Source organism: Mercenaria mercenaria, chromosome 3 (genome assembly GCF_021730395.1).
Source record: "Mercenaria mercenaria strain notata chromosome 3, MADL_Memer_1, whole genome shotgun sequence".
NCBI lineage: Eukaryota > Metazoa > Mollusca > Bivalvia > Venerida > Veneridae > Mercenaria > Mercenaria mercenaria.
In genome coordinates, this window is record NC_069363.1 from 60,929,404 (window position 1) to 60,947,232 (window position 17,829).

General features: G+C 33.3%; 1 protein-coding gene across 1 annotated transcript; it reads right to left on the reverse strand.

Annotated features, from left to right (window-relative positions):
- Nucleotides 1-931: 931 nt before the first annotated feature.
- On the reverse strand, nt 932-17,328 carry LOC123523459 (uncharacterized). Its single transcript, XM_045301134.2, has 2 exons — nt 17,205-17,328; nt 932-5,437 (listed from the first exon to the last, which is right to left on the reverse strand). Exon 2 carries the CDS (start codon nt 5,421-5,423, stop codon nt 3,747-3,749), a length of 1,677 nt encoding a protein of 558 aa, XP_045157069.2. The 5' UTR covers nt 5,424-5,437; nt 17,205-17,328; the 3' UTR covers nt 932-3,746.
- Between the last annotated feature and the right edge of the window lie 501 nt (nt 17,329-17,829).

Sequence of the window (17,829 nt, forward strand, 5' to 3'; positions counted from 1 at the left end):
AGATATATTTGTTCTGTTTTGAGAACCATATTAAATAGTAATCTATCTCAGGCAGATATCTATAGGCACTTACTTACGGATTTCGGCTGAAAATTATCTTTCTTTAAAATTGAAGTTTGGTCATAATATGAACACCAAAACATAAGTTTTTTGTTATTAAACTATCTTAAAATGACAAATTTAGATAGAAAAGACATGCCAGAGTCGGGAATTGACTTATGTGTTTCAATATCATATAACCTGTCAGTAACTAAGTTTAAGGGGAAATGCCATAGTTGCCTATGTGTATATAGGGCAAAAATTTCCTACGGGCAGAATTTCTTTAAACTTTGTGTATTGACTGAGAAACAAGTTTGAAACAGAAATATGTATCAAAAATCATAGGTACCCTTGCTTGATCTTGGACTGTCTGCTCTTGAAAGTAGATTTTTTGTTCAATATTTTCCTACTTTCAAGGGCAGATGAATCATGACCAATGCTGTGTTCCTATGGTTTGTTTTATTTCATATTTCTGTTTTTGATTTGATTCTCTGTCAGGAAAAAGGTTTAGATAAGAAATTTTTTCTGCAAGAAAAAATTTGCTCCATGTCAATATAGAGACTGTTGCAAATGTCCTGAACTATGAACATGACAAAATGATACTGCAAAGTACTAGTCTTTCCTATGGACCGAATTTCTTTAAACTTTGTATTCTGACCGCAAATGAAGTCTGAAACAAAGATAAAATTTAAAATGCACAGTTCTCTTACATTGATCTTGAATTATCTGCCCTTGAAAATTGGATTTTTTAGTATTTTCTGATTTTCAAGGGCAGATAATTCAAGATCAAGCCTGGGTACCTATAATTTTTAATATATATTTCCGTTTTAAACTTGATTCTCAGTCATAACACAACGTTTAAAGAAATGCTGCCCGTAGGAAAATCTTTGCCTATATACATACAGGCAACTTCCCGTTTCCCCTTAAAAGTCTTCTGAAGAAATACAGCAATAATTTTCTGATATCTAAAATTTTCTTCTTTGGTTGACGTGCGATCTGAAGGTCAGTGCCTTTAAACAGTTTAATAACGACTATTAAGTAACATTTGATTAATCATTTCCTCCTTTAATGTGATTATGATAGTATGACATAAAGACATAATCCTGTTTGTCTTTCGGATTTATAAAACGTCTTGTTTCAATGGTAGAAAAAATATGATGAAGAAACAAAACAAACAGTAAAACAAAACGAAATCGATTGTTTTCCTTTAATATTTCAAGGCCCTCCACCACAACATCTTTAACACTGGTGTCCATTAAAACACGATCTAATATTTACTATAATGAAGCAACAGAACTTTGATGTTTATGTGTATATCTGGTCATTGAGAACATCCAGTTTTACTGTAATAAAATTCCGCTAAAGCCGAAGCTAGGGAAGCGAGGAGTGTTGCATATACTTCCTATCCTTTCATAAACAAGCTCATTTGAACCGAATCTGCTATTTTTTTGATAATTTGCGTTTCACTTCTAAAGGATCTTCTAACAGATTTCGTGAATTTAATTATGTATGATACCGTGATTTGGCGTACTGTAATTGGTTGATAGACCGTAATTGTTGTTTCTGGGTTCAGCCGCCGCGTTGATGTAAGTTCGAGTCAAAGTTTTAGCTTACTAGTAATTGATTTTATTCACAGAGACGCTAATTGTGCCATATTGTAGCGGTGAAAAGTCTATGTGCACTCTAGGCCAATGTTGTCACCCAATACATCCATGTCAAAAGAGTATCAATATTTGCACAACCGTTTTTGGTGTCTTTTGGCGGAATCTACTTATATCCTTTAGTAACGTGGTCCGTTTTTTTTTTTTGTAGATAGGCGCCGTGTCAAACTGGCCTTGGTTTAAATATAATCGCTGATGTATATTACGAAACTATTAACTCTTAGCCTGCTGCAGGCGAATTTAACAGCCTTTGCAAACAGCTTGGAACCAGATCAGACGCCGATCGGCGTCTGATCAGGTTCCAAGCTGTTTGCTACTCTGACAATATTTCTTCCAATTTTGGAGCAAATTGAATGAACTTTACTATTTTAGCAGATGACATTTCCAGCAGACGACAATTTATCTAGCATGCTAAGGGTTAATATTCTGTTGTATACGTATTCGTCTTTACAAAGTAATTTTAATGGATGCTATATGACACACGTTCATAACTACTATTAATTATCTTACGAAAGTATCATTATTACAACTGAAGCAGGGTATGAAATGATCGAAAACGTGTCGTAGCATTACTATATCTATACAGTTATATGATTTCATATTTTTTTCTGTCAAAATTGTATAGGGTAGGTCTATATGCATCGTGACTATTGAAGAACATAATTACCTTTTTCTGTCAGCGAGAAATATATAGTTTCGTGTACATTTCATCCATAGAAGTAAATTATAGGTATACTGCTCATGAAAAATTCTATTCTATTCTATTCTCTTCTATTCTATTCTATCCTATCATATTTTATTTATTATTATTAATATACCAGATTTATATAGCGCCCTTTTCATGATCAATTTCACGTTCAAAGGCACTTTACATAGTTCAAATGCAGCCACACAGGGCGCATAATTTATCCTCTACTAGTACAAACACAGAGCGATCTGACCAGAGGGACAGAGTGAGACAAAGCCTAGCTCGTTGCGAATAGACAGCCTGGTTCTTTAACGAACCCAGTGTATAGCACTGATACACGCAAGGATTGCCTGGGTTCCTGACCAGTACACCTCTAGTTGGGTGGGAAACACTGAAAAGCGTTTCTGAAAATTCCCGAGTAGCTGCCGGGGATCGAACCCCCGACCTCAGGATTGGAAGGCCAGTGTTCAAACCACTGAGCTATCCGTCCACCTTAATTTATGAAACGGCAGTTCCGTGTGTTTTTACTTCTAGTCACGTCTGTAAGGTACATATCATATTATACTTTATTATATACCTATGAAAATTCTGTCAAAAATACGGCTTTCCTTTTACAAGTAAATACGACCAGGCAGGGCAAAACTCCGTATTGTACCTTTTGTATTGCATGTTGCCTGGCTACTTTCATTTAATAAGCATGCCCTAAACAGTTCTATTAATAGCGCACACAAAACTGCTCTCAGCTCTATTTTAACATCGATAAACTCTGTTAAAGCACAGACGATTTCGTTCGATAACAAAACGACAAACAAAAGATGGAGGTATATAATAAAAGGGTTATTATATCAGTTGCTACATCTGGGATTTTTTATTCGGCTCTCGTCGAGTTTGCAAGGTCGGATAACGCCCGGTGCTTTCGCGCCTCGTGTCATCCGACCTGGCAAGATCAATCGAGCCGAATACAGCATCCCAGATCAAGCTACTATTAAAATATGCGTGATACAAACGGTCTATAGCGATGCCATATGTCGACCGTGTTGAAGCTCGAAAGAAAAAAAAAACAGAATAGAATAGAAAAGAGTATTATGAAGCTTAAAGTTCGACCAAACGCATTGTTTTGTGCGTGTTATCTGAGTTCGTACTTTTTTGTGCTGTTTACTAGAGAATATGTATGTTTTAAAATGATAACAATATTATTTATCCTTTGTAGAAACGAAGTAAATGCTATATTTCATCAAGAGTCTTTAAGAGGTTTAATTCTTGTTTTTCTCAGTTAATGCGTCATCATATTATACAGTTTCATTGTCCGTTGATTTTATTGCATGATGTTGACTCGGTTATCGATATTTGTGCGTAGGCTATGGCCTTGGTCGATGTTTACGCGGTGGTGGCACTAGTTTTTGTTTACGCTTATGTTTTTTTCCTTGAGTCATCGTATGGTAACGTGGAGGTCTTGGTCGATATTTAATCGGAGGCCTCTGTCTATATTTCTTTGGAGGTCTTGGTCGGTATTTCCGCGGAGGTCTCGGCCGATATTTCTCTCGAGGTCTCGGTCGATATTTTTTAGGATGTTTAAGTCCATGTTTCTGCGGAGGGCGTAGTTTATATTTTCGATATTTAGGTTTATACGAATTTTTTTGTCGATATTTAGACTTAAATGATGGCCTTGGACGATATTTTCTTGGTTGTTTCTTGCGGTATTTGCTGGGTGACTTTGGTTTATATCTATACATTCGTTTTTTATGTAATGGTCTCGGCTTGTATTTATATGATGTTCTTGGTCGGTATTTCCTTGGCCTAGGTCTTGGTCTTTTCTTATAAGTATATGGCCTATATTTATAGGAGTATCTTCGTCGATGTTTTCTACGAGGACGTAGTCTGTGCCGGTATGGTTTCTTCGGAGACGGTCGTGGCTGCTTGCGTACTGGACGTCTACCGTACGCTGAGCTGTAAGAAGAATAACCCCCGTAACCTCTACTATGACGATCATTGTAAACTGTGCTGTAAGAAGAAGAATCGCCATATGATCCGCCACTGACAGGATAAGGATCATAAGGCCCATATTCTCTTCTTGTATGCCGTGACCTGCTAACACCATATCCTCCATTCGCAATTCCACCACCTCTGCGTCCATAACCAGACCTTAGATAGAAGTTCATGCCTTCTCTAGAACCATAATAATCGTCATCTCCGCCTCTATCATCAAATCTAGAATAATAGTCATACCTTTCTCCACTATGTCTGGCTGCGCCATAGGAAACACTAGCTGAAAAACTGTACCCACGGCCGCTACCACCTGCACTGTAATCATACCTTCCTCTTCCAACTCTGTCACCGTCATAGTCATACCCCTCATAACCATATCCCCTACCTTCACCACCATCATAATCGTATCCGCCGCCACTCCGATCGAAATCATATCTACCTCTGATATCCCCACCGTAATCATATTCACCTCTGCTATCCCCACCGTAATCGTATCCACCTCTGCCATCCCCACCGTAATTATATTCACCTCTGCCATCCCCACCGTAATCATATTCACCTCTGCCATCCCCACCGTAATCATATCCACCTCTGCCATCCCCACCGTAATCATATTCACCTCTGCCATCCCCACCGTAATTATATTCACCTCTGCCATCCCCACCGTAATTATATTCACGTCTGTCATGCCGATCATAATCAAACCCTCTTTCACCGCCTTCTAAATCACTGTAACCATATCTGTCTGCACCACCGCTCCCGTAATAGTATCTACGATCTCCTCTTTCGCCACTGCCGCCATAATCATATCCTTCTCTACTATTCCCATTGCTATCATAATCGTAACTTCCGGGTCTATCCCCTCTTCCACCGCCTTCTTCATATCCAAACTCATAACCTCTGACACCGCCGCGAACGTCACCTCTTCGTTCGCCAAGACCGTAGCTTATTCTATAGCTTTCACCTGACACAGGGGCACTTGCTCCCGACAACGGACTGTCTTGGCCCCGAACAGATGTCAGGAATAGAAAAGATAAGACCACGATCATAATGGACTTTGCTCCTGAAAAGAAGCGAATAATACATCAACATAGAAAATAAATTTTATTCTTTGTCTAAGATTTTTATGACTGGGATTTTCTAAATCCTTCAAAAGTCAAATACTTGTAATCCAGGAATAAGCAGATTTTTCTCAATTTTCTCTTAAAAAGATTTATTGATATAACTCTTGTAACGTAATAATATTGAGAAAGTTACTACAAAGATGAGATGTTTTCATACTTCTATAAATAGAATGAAGTAGACGCGTCTGTGTGTGCTGATAGTTTCAAAATTGTCATAAAAATCTCATTTTGTTTGAACAAGTTGATACTGGGATTTGAACCGTACAATTTATAATCGATGCTCACGTGTTCTACATTTGTGCAAACAAGGCACTTGGCACTTGGCACTTGAGTCAGTTATGATAATAAACCTTTTTTACATTGAACAACTAAGCTAACATAGTATCCTAAACCATTAGTACACTGTATATGAAAATATACAACTGTGAGATAAAGCGAACTATTTGAAAATAGTCCTTTTAAGGAAGGACTCGTATAGTTACTTCTCCTTTACCGGCATAAAATTGTGAATTTTGCATATATGTTAACATTTTCATTTTTGTACATTGTTTATTGATAGTCTCATACTTTTTTTTTCAAGAATGACAATTTTAGATATTGATGTATTTTAAAATGTGTTACATAAAATAAATTGCTGACTGGTAAATGTCTGACACTGTTTTTTTTTCTTTTTTTTTTTTTTTGGCGAGCCTCAAGATATGTATCCATTGTTTAAATGAGAGAGCATTTTGTATGATGGTGGTTGTAAATCAGTGTGGAAAAACAAGGTGCAGTACAATACATTATTGTAAAAAGTCATGCCTTCAATGCACTTACCACATTCAATTTCGTTGAAGATACGGCTGTGGAATAAAATTTTGATCAATTTAATAATTGTTATTACATACTCATTTATAACCTCCGTTAAATTACAGTGGAACCTGAAACGTCAATGTTATTACATACTCATTCATAACCTCCGTAAAATTACAGTGGAACCTGAAACGTCAATGTTTTTCCATATAGACGTTCAAATTTCTTAACGACGATATTTCAATTTTACTCAGGTTAAAGAACAAATTAATATTATTATTATTATAATTATAAGTGTAGTACAAATGTATTTGTATGTAATACAAAGATTATTAGATTTGCATCAAGAAATATGCACTCGTTTTTTATCGGAATAATATTGCGCTCCTAAAGACGCGCAAAATTTCCGCTGCAGAACTCATGCATATTTCTCGAGTGCGGGAGGTCGTGGGTTCGATCCCCGGCCGCGTCATACCAAAGACGTAAAAAATGGTACTAGTAGCTTCCTCGCTTGGCGTTCAGCATTAAGGGGATAGTGCTAGGACTGGTCAGCCCGGTGTCAGTATAATGTGACTGGGTGGGGTATCATGTCACGTGTCTACGGCGTGATATTCCAGTGAGGCAGCACTATAAAGTTGGGCATTGTGCTCACTGCTACAAGTAGACACCGTCGTTTATATGACTGAAAAATTGTTGAAAAAGACGTTAAACCCGAACACACACACACACACACACACACACACACACACATATCTAATAACCTATAAATACAACATTACATATGACTGAATTGTTGCTTCAAGACAACGGTGAAGAAGGAAAGAAATGAAGATATAACTTGAAAACCGTATAAAAATGATATTAAAGTAAAACGGGTTAAATAATACGTCTAATGAAAATACTTATGATAACGAAAACGGTTACAATTATATTATGAAATCCTAATTTCTTATATAAGTACGTAATGAAAATGGTATCGAAACCACAACTCATTGCAAATAATCAAGAAGGGATTTTTACGTTTACGAAGTTTGGCTACAATTAACCGTAGGTAATGAACAAGTTATGTATTTCTGAAAATATTAAAACAAATCTTTAAAGATAATTTTTGTTTAGAACTGGTATGACATATTGCAAGACTCAGCTAAGCATTATTTTACATAACTATTTCAAATTTTACATTTCAGGCATATCTATGTCAATTTACAGTTAAAAAGCTTTGCCAGTTTTTTGTAATATTAAGATTGACATAGCATCGACTGCAAGCTGTTCAAAGAAGGTTGGTGGTAAAGACGATTAAGAAGCCCAGGAAATGATAGAAAATGTACAAAATGAAACAAGATGAATATCACGTCACACAGAAGTATTCATTGTATATTGAAAACGTTACATACACAAAAGGTACTGGAAACAGTTTTTATTTATTTATTAACATATCATACATATGAGAAAGCTAGAGATGTGTGTTATAAAGCTTTCCAAAGAAGAAACAAAATTTTACATGGAGCTTATGCATACTTATTTATTTACATGAAATAGATTTTCAATAGCCTTACTTATTTGGCTTATCGGGATGACTTATTTCATGATCTGTTATTTTATAGTTTTTATCCCTCTAACGGAACAGCGACAGTCGAAAGTTATCACGCGGTCCAAAAACGTCCTATTTTTTGGACTAGATTTTCGAATTACTGCATCAATCACTGCATTTGGATAAATGAAATTAATTTACAATAAGTCAGTCGGTAAGAGTAATACATGTCGAGTTTTTATCTTTATGTGCTAATTTATCTTTAGTTTTGAAGAAATATATCCATTTTATTCGTCTTGCATTTAGGTCAATGGATAAAGTGTATATATTGTTGTTAAAATATGCTTAGAATTCATGCAAGCATTCCTCACCTTTCTTCTCGGTAAGACCGGTTGCTTAGCTTTTGATTGTGTTTGAAGAAATATAAGAAAGTCAGACAAATAATTTTTACTAGTAAGAAAACCTGTACAGGTGATATAATATAACTATTGCATAGTAATAGATAATTTAAAATACCGGATCTATTTACTTATGTTTATGCAGAAACCAGAAACCAAGATTTTTGAAATTTAGTTATTTAAGGAAAATAAAATTATTTCATTATTTACCTATAGAATGTTATTTTTGTTGTCAGTGCAACCGAAGTTCCAAAGAAAACTCATGGAGCGTGAGAATATAGAGATGTGAAGATAAAAGGCCTGTAATGAAACCCAGAATACACGGCTCAGTTTTTAAAAAGTGAAACCATTTTAAAGCATTTCTAAATATTCAAATGTGTGATATTTCAATGCGTTCCCATACTGTTACACGTACGTGCAGTGAACTTCTATGTATGTTTAAAGAACACGCTTGCTTAAATTTTACAAATAAATTCTGTTTTTTGCCAGCTTAACATAACTACAAGTATAACCTATCAGCCAGTATATTTTAAGCTTGTACAATGAAATTGCATTAGTTTTGTATTCTGAATTTCGACAACTCGGGAGTTTAAAGAAATATGAAGTTTAGAAATGAAATGCTGCACATATATGTGCATTTACAACAATGCTTAAACGTTTACTAAAATTGCAATGGCTAAAGTACATTTTCATTTCATATCTAAATATGATGACAATTTAGTATTAAGTATTTTTGACCTGTTAGCTACACTAGCACTTTTCCCGACCTTCTAAGTTAATACTGCGCGTATGACCTGCTCACGATCACGACAATGTGCCAATTTAAGCTTTTCGTTCTGATGGAAAAAGTTACAAATAATTTGAATGTTGACATACTTTTAATGTTTTTTATTCTGTATAGAAAACTCTGTCGAACTTTACAGTGTTAATATTTTTAGGATACCAGCACTGTCTTATGCGATGTTATGTTTAGGAAAATGACATTTATTTAAGAAATAATTTATATTTATTTATTTTTATATCAAAAGAGTGTTTTAACGTTTTTCAGCTATTAGGATTTTCAAAATTAATTTTTTTTTCGTAAAATAATGAAGAAATTGGTATATTTATAAATGACTTTGATTGCCTACATGACGGCACATTTTTGCCAGATTAAACAAGATCTGAAAACAGAATTGTTATAAAATTCATTCACGAAATATTTTAATTATAAAACAATTAAGAAATGAGAAAATACAAGAACATTTACACGGCAATATTAAGTGCATCATGCCGAATATTTTTATGAAACCATACCCGCATTGTTTCTAAGAACGTACTTTGATGTCACGTTTTGTTCGTCGGATATGGGACGAAAATCAGTGATTTAAAAGAATATTAGATGGTAACAATTCTCATTTGTTTTAGCTTTTATCATAGATAATTTAATGTTGAATATATAAATTTTAGGAAAAAGATTTTGAGCCGTTTTCCCGTTAATTAAACGAGTATGCGATTTTATTTATTTATTTATTTATTTTTAAATTGAGAATGTCGTTTCTCTTCATTTCTTTTCCATCGTTTTGAAAACAAAAGTGACGAATGCTACACAGCGCCATAGATCTTTATATAATACATATAAATTTGTTGTTACATTGCTGTAAATTGAAAAACAAACAAATGAGAGAAAACAAATAACTTTTCTATCGCTTTTTAACGTGGCGCCAAAACAGACGTGCATGTTAATGTTTGCAACGTTACAGCTAAAATGTTTCACTTATAATCAAGAAAACAGTTACACATTCATGTCGGGGGTAACTTCTACTTTAATATGATATACGCGGGTTGTAAAAAATTACAAAGTACTAATTCACTCTTAACGTCACGTCTGTAAATGACTTCGGTGACGTACTTTGAAGCTTGTAAGTCTTTGAATAGCGGATTTAATTTCTTCAAATTTTCAGATTTGAAAGGGAATAGAGTGCACTTTGAGGAGATTTTGTTATTTTTGTTATCTCTTTGAATAATTTTGTCACTAATACAGGTTTTGTAATGGTACAGAAATTACAAATATATATTTTCTCACGCTCCGTCATATATGTGCGTGTACTGAACTGATAGCCTTATGTATTCTCTAAATTCTGCTGAATTTGCTACTGAGCGATCTCACCAATGCAGTTAATAAATAGAAAAACAGAAACAGTATTATCTATTCTATATTTTGTAAGTAAATTGCTAATACAACTGTTTCCTCGCCTTTAAGAGGCGGAAGGGTTACTACAATCGCTGCACAGGTCTTTAATCTATAGAGGTGTAACCGATAGTTTTGGACATCGTTTAGACGGGTTTGTTAAAAACCGCAACAGTTAATTAACCTTCAGCCTGCTGTCGGCAAGTGGTTTTGTCTTTTCGACCAGGGTAGACAAAGATCAGTCTGCACGTCCGTGCAGGCTGATCATGGTCTGCACTGTTCGCTATTCAGACAGTAAATTTTCAGTGAACAAGAAGTGTTACTGCCCAAACAGAATGATGGACCAGTCCATTTCATTTATTTGGCAGGGTAAAGGTTAAATAAGCGCTTGATAGACGGCAAAAAATCGCTCTTACGTTTGTACGATATTTAGATCAATCAAATTTTGTTTATGTTTTGAACTAAATGGTGATTTATAGTCTCGTTAAATTTCGAAATTCATATAATAAAAAATTGTATGGTGTTAATAAATCACCTATATGCTAATTAGAATTTCTTGAAATGTATGTAATTAAAGAGTTAATAAATCTTTCTTCTCGCATGTAATGAATACTAATTGTGTCTTATGACCTATACATTCAGACGGAAATCGTAATCATTTTTGGACATCATTGTATAACAATTATATAACATACATTATTATATACTCGTTTCTATTCCCCGTTATGTTACACTGGTACCGGAAACGTCAATATTTTTCCATACACTGACGCCTAAATTTCATATCGGGCGCGTGACGTAATTCAATGTGTGTTGCTGCACTATTTTTTCTATTTAGTTCAGTATTGTCAATCCTATTCAGGCTATTGAACATATTTATGATATTTACATAATATTTATACGTGTAGATGCGTATGTAATAAAAAGGTTATTATCTTTGCATCGGGAAATATGCACTCGTTCTTCAGCGGAAGAATATTGCGCTCCTAAAGTCGCGCAATATTTCCGCTGAAGAACTCGTGCATGCTTCCCGATACAAAGCTAATAACCTTTAATCATTACATACTCGTTTCTATTCCCCGTTAAGTTACACTGGTACCGGAAACGTCAATAGTTTTCAATACACTGACGCCTGAATTTCATATCGGGTGCGTGACGTAATTCAGTGTGTGTTGTTGTGCTATTTTTTTCTATTTAGTTTAGTATTGTCAATCCTATTCAGGCTATTTAACATATTTATGATATTTACATAATATTTATACGTGTAGATGCGTATGTAATAAAAAGGTTATTATCTTTGCATCGGGAAATATGCACTCGTTCTTCAGCGGAAGAATGTTGCGCTCCTAAAGCCGCGCAATATTTCCGCTGAAGAACTCATGCATACTTCACGATACAAAGCTAATAACCTATAATCATAATTCATTCATTTTATTTTATTTCAAATGTGAAGAAAGTAAAAGTAATATTTCGACAAATGCAGAAGTGCCATGTGCAGACAGGCAATTTCCAAATTAGATTTATGATAGTATGCAATGTTACTAGAAAAAGTAACAGTGTATTATCGATAAAAAAAAACGTAATTGCTCTACACACTGACGATATCAGCTTTTAGTCAGGAACAATTACGTTGATGTTGATGGGCTGTTTACGTAATATAAAAAAGCACTTTTCAGAAAAGCATAAAATCACAAAAGTATTGTTCATGCAATATCATCCAATCAAAAGATGCCTTACAAAGTTAGTTTCCTTAAAACTTGTCATTCAAACAACGTTTTTATTGGCTGCCGACAGCTTGTCTTCGTCCATATTACGGCTGCGCCGAAAAAAAATGTTGTCCTGTTTAAGTCTTTCAAAAAGATTATATTAACATTTAAGCTTAAACTCCTACTTAGTATTTGCTGACAAGCAATAACCAATATGCGAAATTTATATCATAATGTACGTAGACCCTAAAGTGACAAAAGACACTTTTTATACTGCATTTTAGTTCACATTAGCACGAAGCGCTCGTAGTGTGTAAATGGATGGATGAATGGATGGATGGATGGATGGACGGATGGACGGGTGGGCGGACGGACGGACGGACGGACGGACAAGATAGATAGATAGATAGATTCATGAATATATATTTCATGAATAAAACATTACAAAAATACATCACAGAAATAGCTAAATGTTATATCTCAAATTGATTTAAAAGAAAAATACACTAACCCTTTATATATACATATAAATTTTGAGACATGTATATCACAGGATAACCCATAAAGTATTTCTACTTGTTTCCAATGGGATCCTTAAGAAAAATTATCAAGGTGCAAAATATTGGCTGCTATAAAAGCGAACCTTGTCGTCCAAACTTTCTTTAAAAAAATCCTAAACCACTCAGCCAATTTTAACCAAACTTCACAGGAATATTCCTTGGATTGTCCCCTTTCATATCCTTTAAACCTAAATAAAACTTTGTAGAGATGGAATAAATTTCAATATTATAGCATTTTGCCTTATTACATTTGGATAAATAACCAAATGTAGTGAGTGAGTGAGTTGGGTTTTACGGCGAATCGACACAAAATGGTCATATATCGCCGAGAAGAAGTCATATTGTAAACGCCAACTGTAAAGCATAAACATGTATGTAAAAATGTAAAGCATACCTAAAAACATCCATGTAAAAATGTAAAGAACACTATGAATAATGTAAAACATATCTAAAAACATCCATGTAAAAATGTAAAGCATATCTAAAATCAGTTATGCAAAAATGTATATACGTGTGTGTTAAAATATCAGCTGCAAGCATAATAATATTGCAAGATGTAAATAGAAATATGAAATGTTAGATTTTTTTATATATTCCTATTTGCTTTAAAAACGATAAAATATTTCCGACTGAAACGTTTTCAAATAGCCAGTCGGTAACAGTAATATTGTTTTTAACTTCATTCGCCAATACACTTTGTGTAAAATTTATCCAGGTTACGTTTCATTGTTCTGGTAAGATCTATGATTCTAATGAGTTGGTAATAAAATATGTATATCAATTGAGTAGACGTTGTCTCATGCAGCCTTTCATTTCCTGTAGCGCCGCCAAAAATGTTTATGTTGACAGAGTATATGTCATATATAAATTGTATAGACTAGTCAGTACGGTCAGAATCAGGCTTAATAAAATGTTTGTTTTTGTTTTTGTTGTTGTTGTTAAGAGGAATAGAAGAGTCTTTAGTACATGATGTATGACTGTTTTATATTAAGATTCTTGCTTCGTTTTGTTTTATAAATATTCAGTAAACGTGTATAAATTTGCATAGTATATTGTGTCTCAATTTATATAGGATGTTTTTGATATCATCATGTATTTTGCCGAGACGAAAATATAAGATATACTTTTATGGTGGCTTTCACTGACATATATGACTTTTCATGTTCAATAAACACATTTTCTTTTCGTTTAATGTTATAAATAGTTCTAACAAAATATCGATGATCTTTTTACATAGTTTATTATTTATATCTATTACTTATCAAAAATGTTTGGTTTTTACTGTGTATTTAAAAGATATTTTGCACTCTAACAATTTCAATAACACATTGAGAAACGTGTTATGATATAATACCTTGAAGGATTTTTTCATGATCATGGTTTTCATTTCATTGAATGATATGAAAATATAACATTTCATTGGCGACGTTACCTTTAGTGATATGTAATTTGTACATACTATGAGTTAAAAATGCAACCATATGCATGATTATAACTGAAATTTGCGAACCTTTTATACTCAGAATTGACCTAACGATCGACGACAATAACAATGCCTTTCTTCATTTCCCACACATACGAAATTTAGACTTATTTTCAATCTAAAAAAAAAAAATACCAGAAAACCACAACGTCATCAACAAGATAATTATACTAATGTTTGGCTGCAATGTTACACACAAGTCGCAGTTCCCGATAGTTCCAATATATGTTACTTTTTTGTGCAACCGTATTAATCTCGTTTTCATGACCTTCAATGACCCATGTCACGTGTCTAAATGGGCAAATCAGATTGCTTGAGAATGTATCATAGGTATTTTAGCCATAGTCTTACTAACTTGATGAAAGTATTGCAACGCCGAGTGAAATTGTATTTGTAGTATTCACCCTGAATGATACTGTTTACAGTTTTAACTATATTTTCCGGTCAGTAAATTTAGCAGTATATATATTATTTAGTTTATGTAAATAAATATGATAAGTATATGTACTAATGCAAAAAAATCCAGTTATAATACTATCTATATTTACTGTGTACGTCTCTTATGTGTAGCAAACTACAGTCCTTTTCATGCAAGATTTTTTTTCTCGTACAACTACAATCCGCCGACTATCATTTTTAAGATATCTCTTGTTAAATGTTTTTGGAGAAATGTCCGTTTGTGGAGGTCAATTGTTGTGTACTCGTAAGCGAAGGTTATGTTCTTCCTCAGACAGTAGTCGGCAAACAAACTTTATAGAATGAAGACCTAAAAAAGAGGAAGCCAGTGTGGACCAAACAGAGGTTGGTAACATTTGATAAAAATAAGACAGAAGTAGTTTTCTATTTCCTTACTCATAACATAATAAGACTACAAATGTATTTCGATATTGATGTTAAGTTTTACTTCATATAACAAACATCTTGGTTTAACGTTTGTCGTGGACAGTCTTGGCATGAACATGTTTTAGATATAACGAAACGTGCTTCGAAATATTTGGATCAATGCGCATTTTAAAAAAAAAAAAAATCAAATTAACAGAAAAACTTTGAATCAAATTTACATTTCATGCATGCGATCTATATTTGAATATATGATACATATACATTATATGAAAAATAAAAATTCAGTATGTGATTGCTATTAAGATAGCAGGTTTAACTCTGTTTGAATAGAATAGTTATTACAAGAAATAGGGTTAGAGTCGCTTTATGCAGAAACATTCAGTCAAGTATAGAGCAAAAAAGCCGATTTTTTCACAGTATGTTAATTCCCCTTTTTTGTTCAAATAAATAAAGATTCAGAAACGACTAATCCCCAAAATCAAAGAAATGACACTACTTAAGAAAGTGATGTAAGGCTAACAGAAATATTTTCCAAATCATTTGTACCGTTTACTGTTTCTGCTTGGAATAGTTTAGAAAGAGTATTTGAAAATCTTCCTCTTTCATCAGTTCTAAAACAAATCTAAAACAAAAATTAAAACCTTCTGAAGTTTCAATATTTGACTTGTCTGGTGTAAAGTCCTTTACCATGAATCCTGTAGACATTGAAACAGGTATTGTTATTTAAATGGTAACCGTTTTATAAATCATATGGGGAGGTTTATCTCTTTGTGAATATGGCTGAGCAAGTATTTAATGCCAATCTTTTCCTAGACCATAGACATTGGCCTTTTATAGTCACATGCCCTTGTCATCCAATAAATATTATATAATGCATTACTATTTGATGAAGAAGAATCGGCTATAAAATAAAAAAACAATATCTGAAACAAGAGTGTAAACTATTTAAAAGGATCAATATTTGCTTCAATTCGTTTCAAATTCATAAATGTATACCTAACATCTCATGACAGGTGACGAGCATTTATTTTATTTTATCAGGAAATTTGTTTTATTTATTTATTTTTATTATGTTTTGTTAACTATGGAACTCTACAACAATCACTTCAACATTAGGGAAACCAGATGCATTTCTTTTTACCACGTTTTGTAAATTTGATCTGATAACCTTTTCAAAATATTATATTCTTTAAGTCTTTTAAAATCTAATATCTAAATCCATTTTTTTATCTTGTCTTGTTTAGTTTCATGTATGTGTTCTTTTCGAAAGCGTTATTTTCTTAGCAACATAAAAATTGATGAAACGCATGTAATAAAAAACATGAAAGTGAAAATATAACAACTTATTGATATGAAAGAGAGCATTATATTTTCAGTACAAGACGTAAATATTTAAGGAATTGAAACGTGTAGATAATAATTCGATTTTACAAAAAAAAAATTGTGTTTGTAAAAATGATCAGATTTCTTCCAGGCTCCAATGCCAAAGAACTCAATACAAGAATGAGCAGTGAGAGTTTGCATGTATTAATGCAAGCAATGATACTGTGGCTGACCAAAATTAAACGAAATGTACAAAATAGTAAACAGTGCAAAATATTCCTTTCTGCCGGTTAGTTCTTATAGCAGTTACTACATTTATTTTTGTGTTCGATTGTTTAAAATTTGGAACTTATTATGTAAACGACAATGACAACGTTAACAAGAACAATAACAACAGTAAGAAGTAATATGTTGTTAACTCTTACGATATAATATATCTATGTAACGTTTGTGTCTTGAAAGTCCTCCGCACGGACTGTGAGCACATGTCTCTCGTGGACGTTGAGCAAAGAAAGATTTTTTTATGAATGGCAATACCACGATTCGTTGCTCGTTAGAATGTATCTATTTCACCTTGAGTCATGAAACGGTTATGGAGGGTAATTAATTTGAAATGCAAGCCAATCAATTTAAACTACATAAATGCAAGCTATGCATAGACAAGAAAAATACTTTTGCACGCATTTGCGTGACAGTGACTGATGTTTTGTACTATTTTCGGACACGTTTTTTTATTCAAATTCAGAACATTTATTTCCCTTCGCTGTATTGAAAAAAAAGACAGTTGCACTGCATACTGAATGAATGATGTGCTAAACTGTAAACTTGTTGCCGTAAATAACTTTTTAAAACTTCGATACCATGATAGAAAGAAAAGTGTTAATGAAGGTTATACGATACCTGCTATAAGTCCATGATGATTTTAAAACAAAATCTTTCTGATATTTTTCACGTTCTGTGGTACAGCGAAAAAATGTGATTGATTTATATACATTCGGACCGCGAGAAAAAAAGGCGAAAAAACAATTCAGAGTCATCATATCATAAGTACCTCATTTGTTATCTGAATTTAAATCTTAAAATGCTTGAGAAAAAAATTAATAGCCATATAATAGGCCAATTAGCATTTGACATAGTGGTTAAATCATAACTTATTGCTTAAATAATAAATACACACGTGCAAAATGTTTACGAAGCAAAATGATGGGGTAATCGATTGCTCTTTTCTTGTCAAATGTAGCTAATGACCGTTTAATAAATCGTTATGGATGGCCGAAATGGAAATGAAAATAATGATGTTGACATGCAAACTAACCCACACTATATATGAATTTATTAGCACATAATATATCATTTTTTAAAAAGATTAATTAAGCAATGCTGGAGACTTCAAAATCATGTTATATAAAATTGTGTTTTATTGGTTATAAATCTGCGCCGTCATACCTACAACAACAAATATATGGGAACGCGTGACTTTGGCAAGAATCCACCAAATATGATCAGAAAAATATGAAAACCCAAA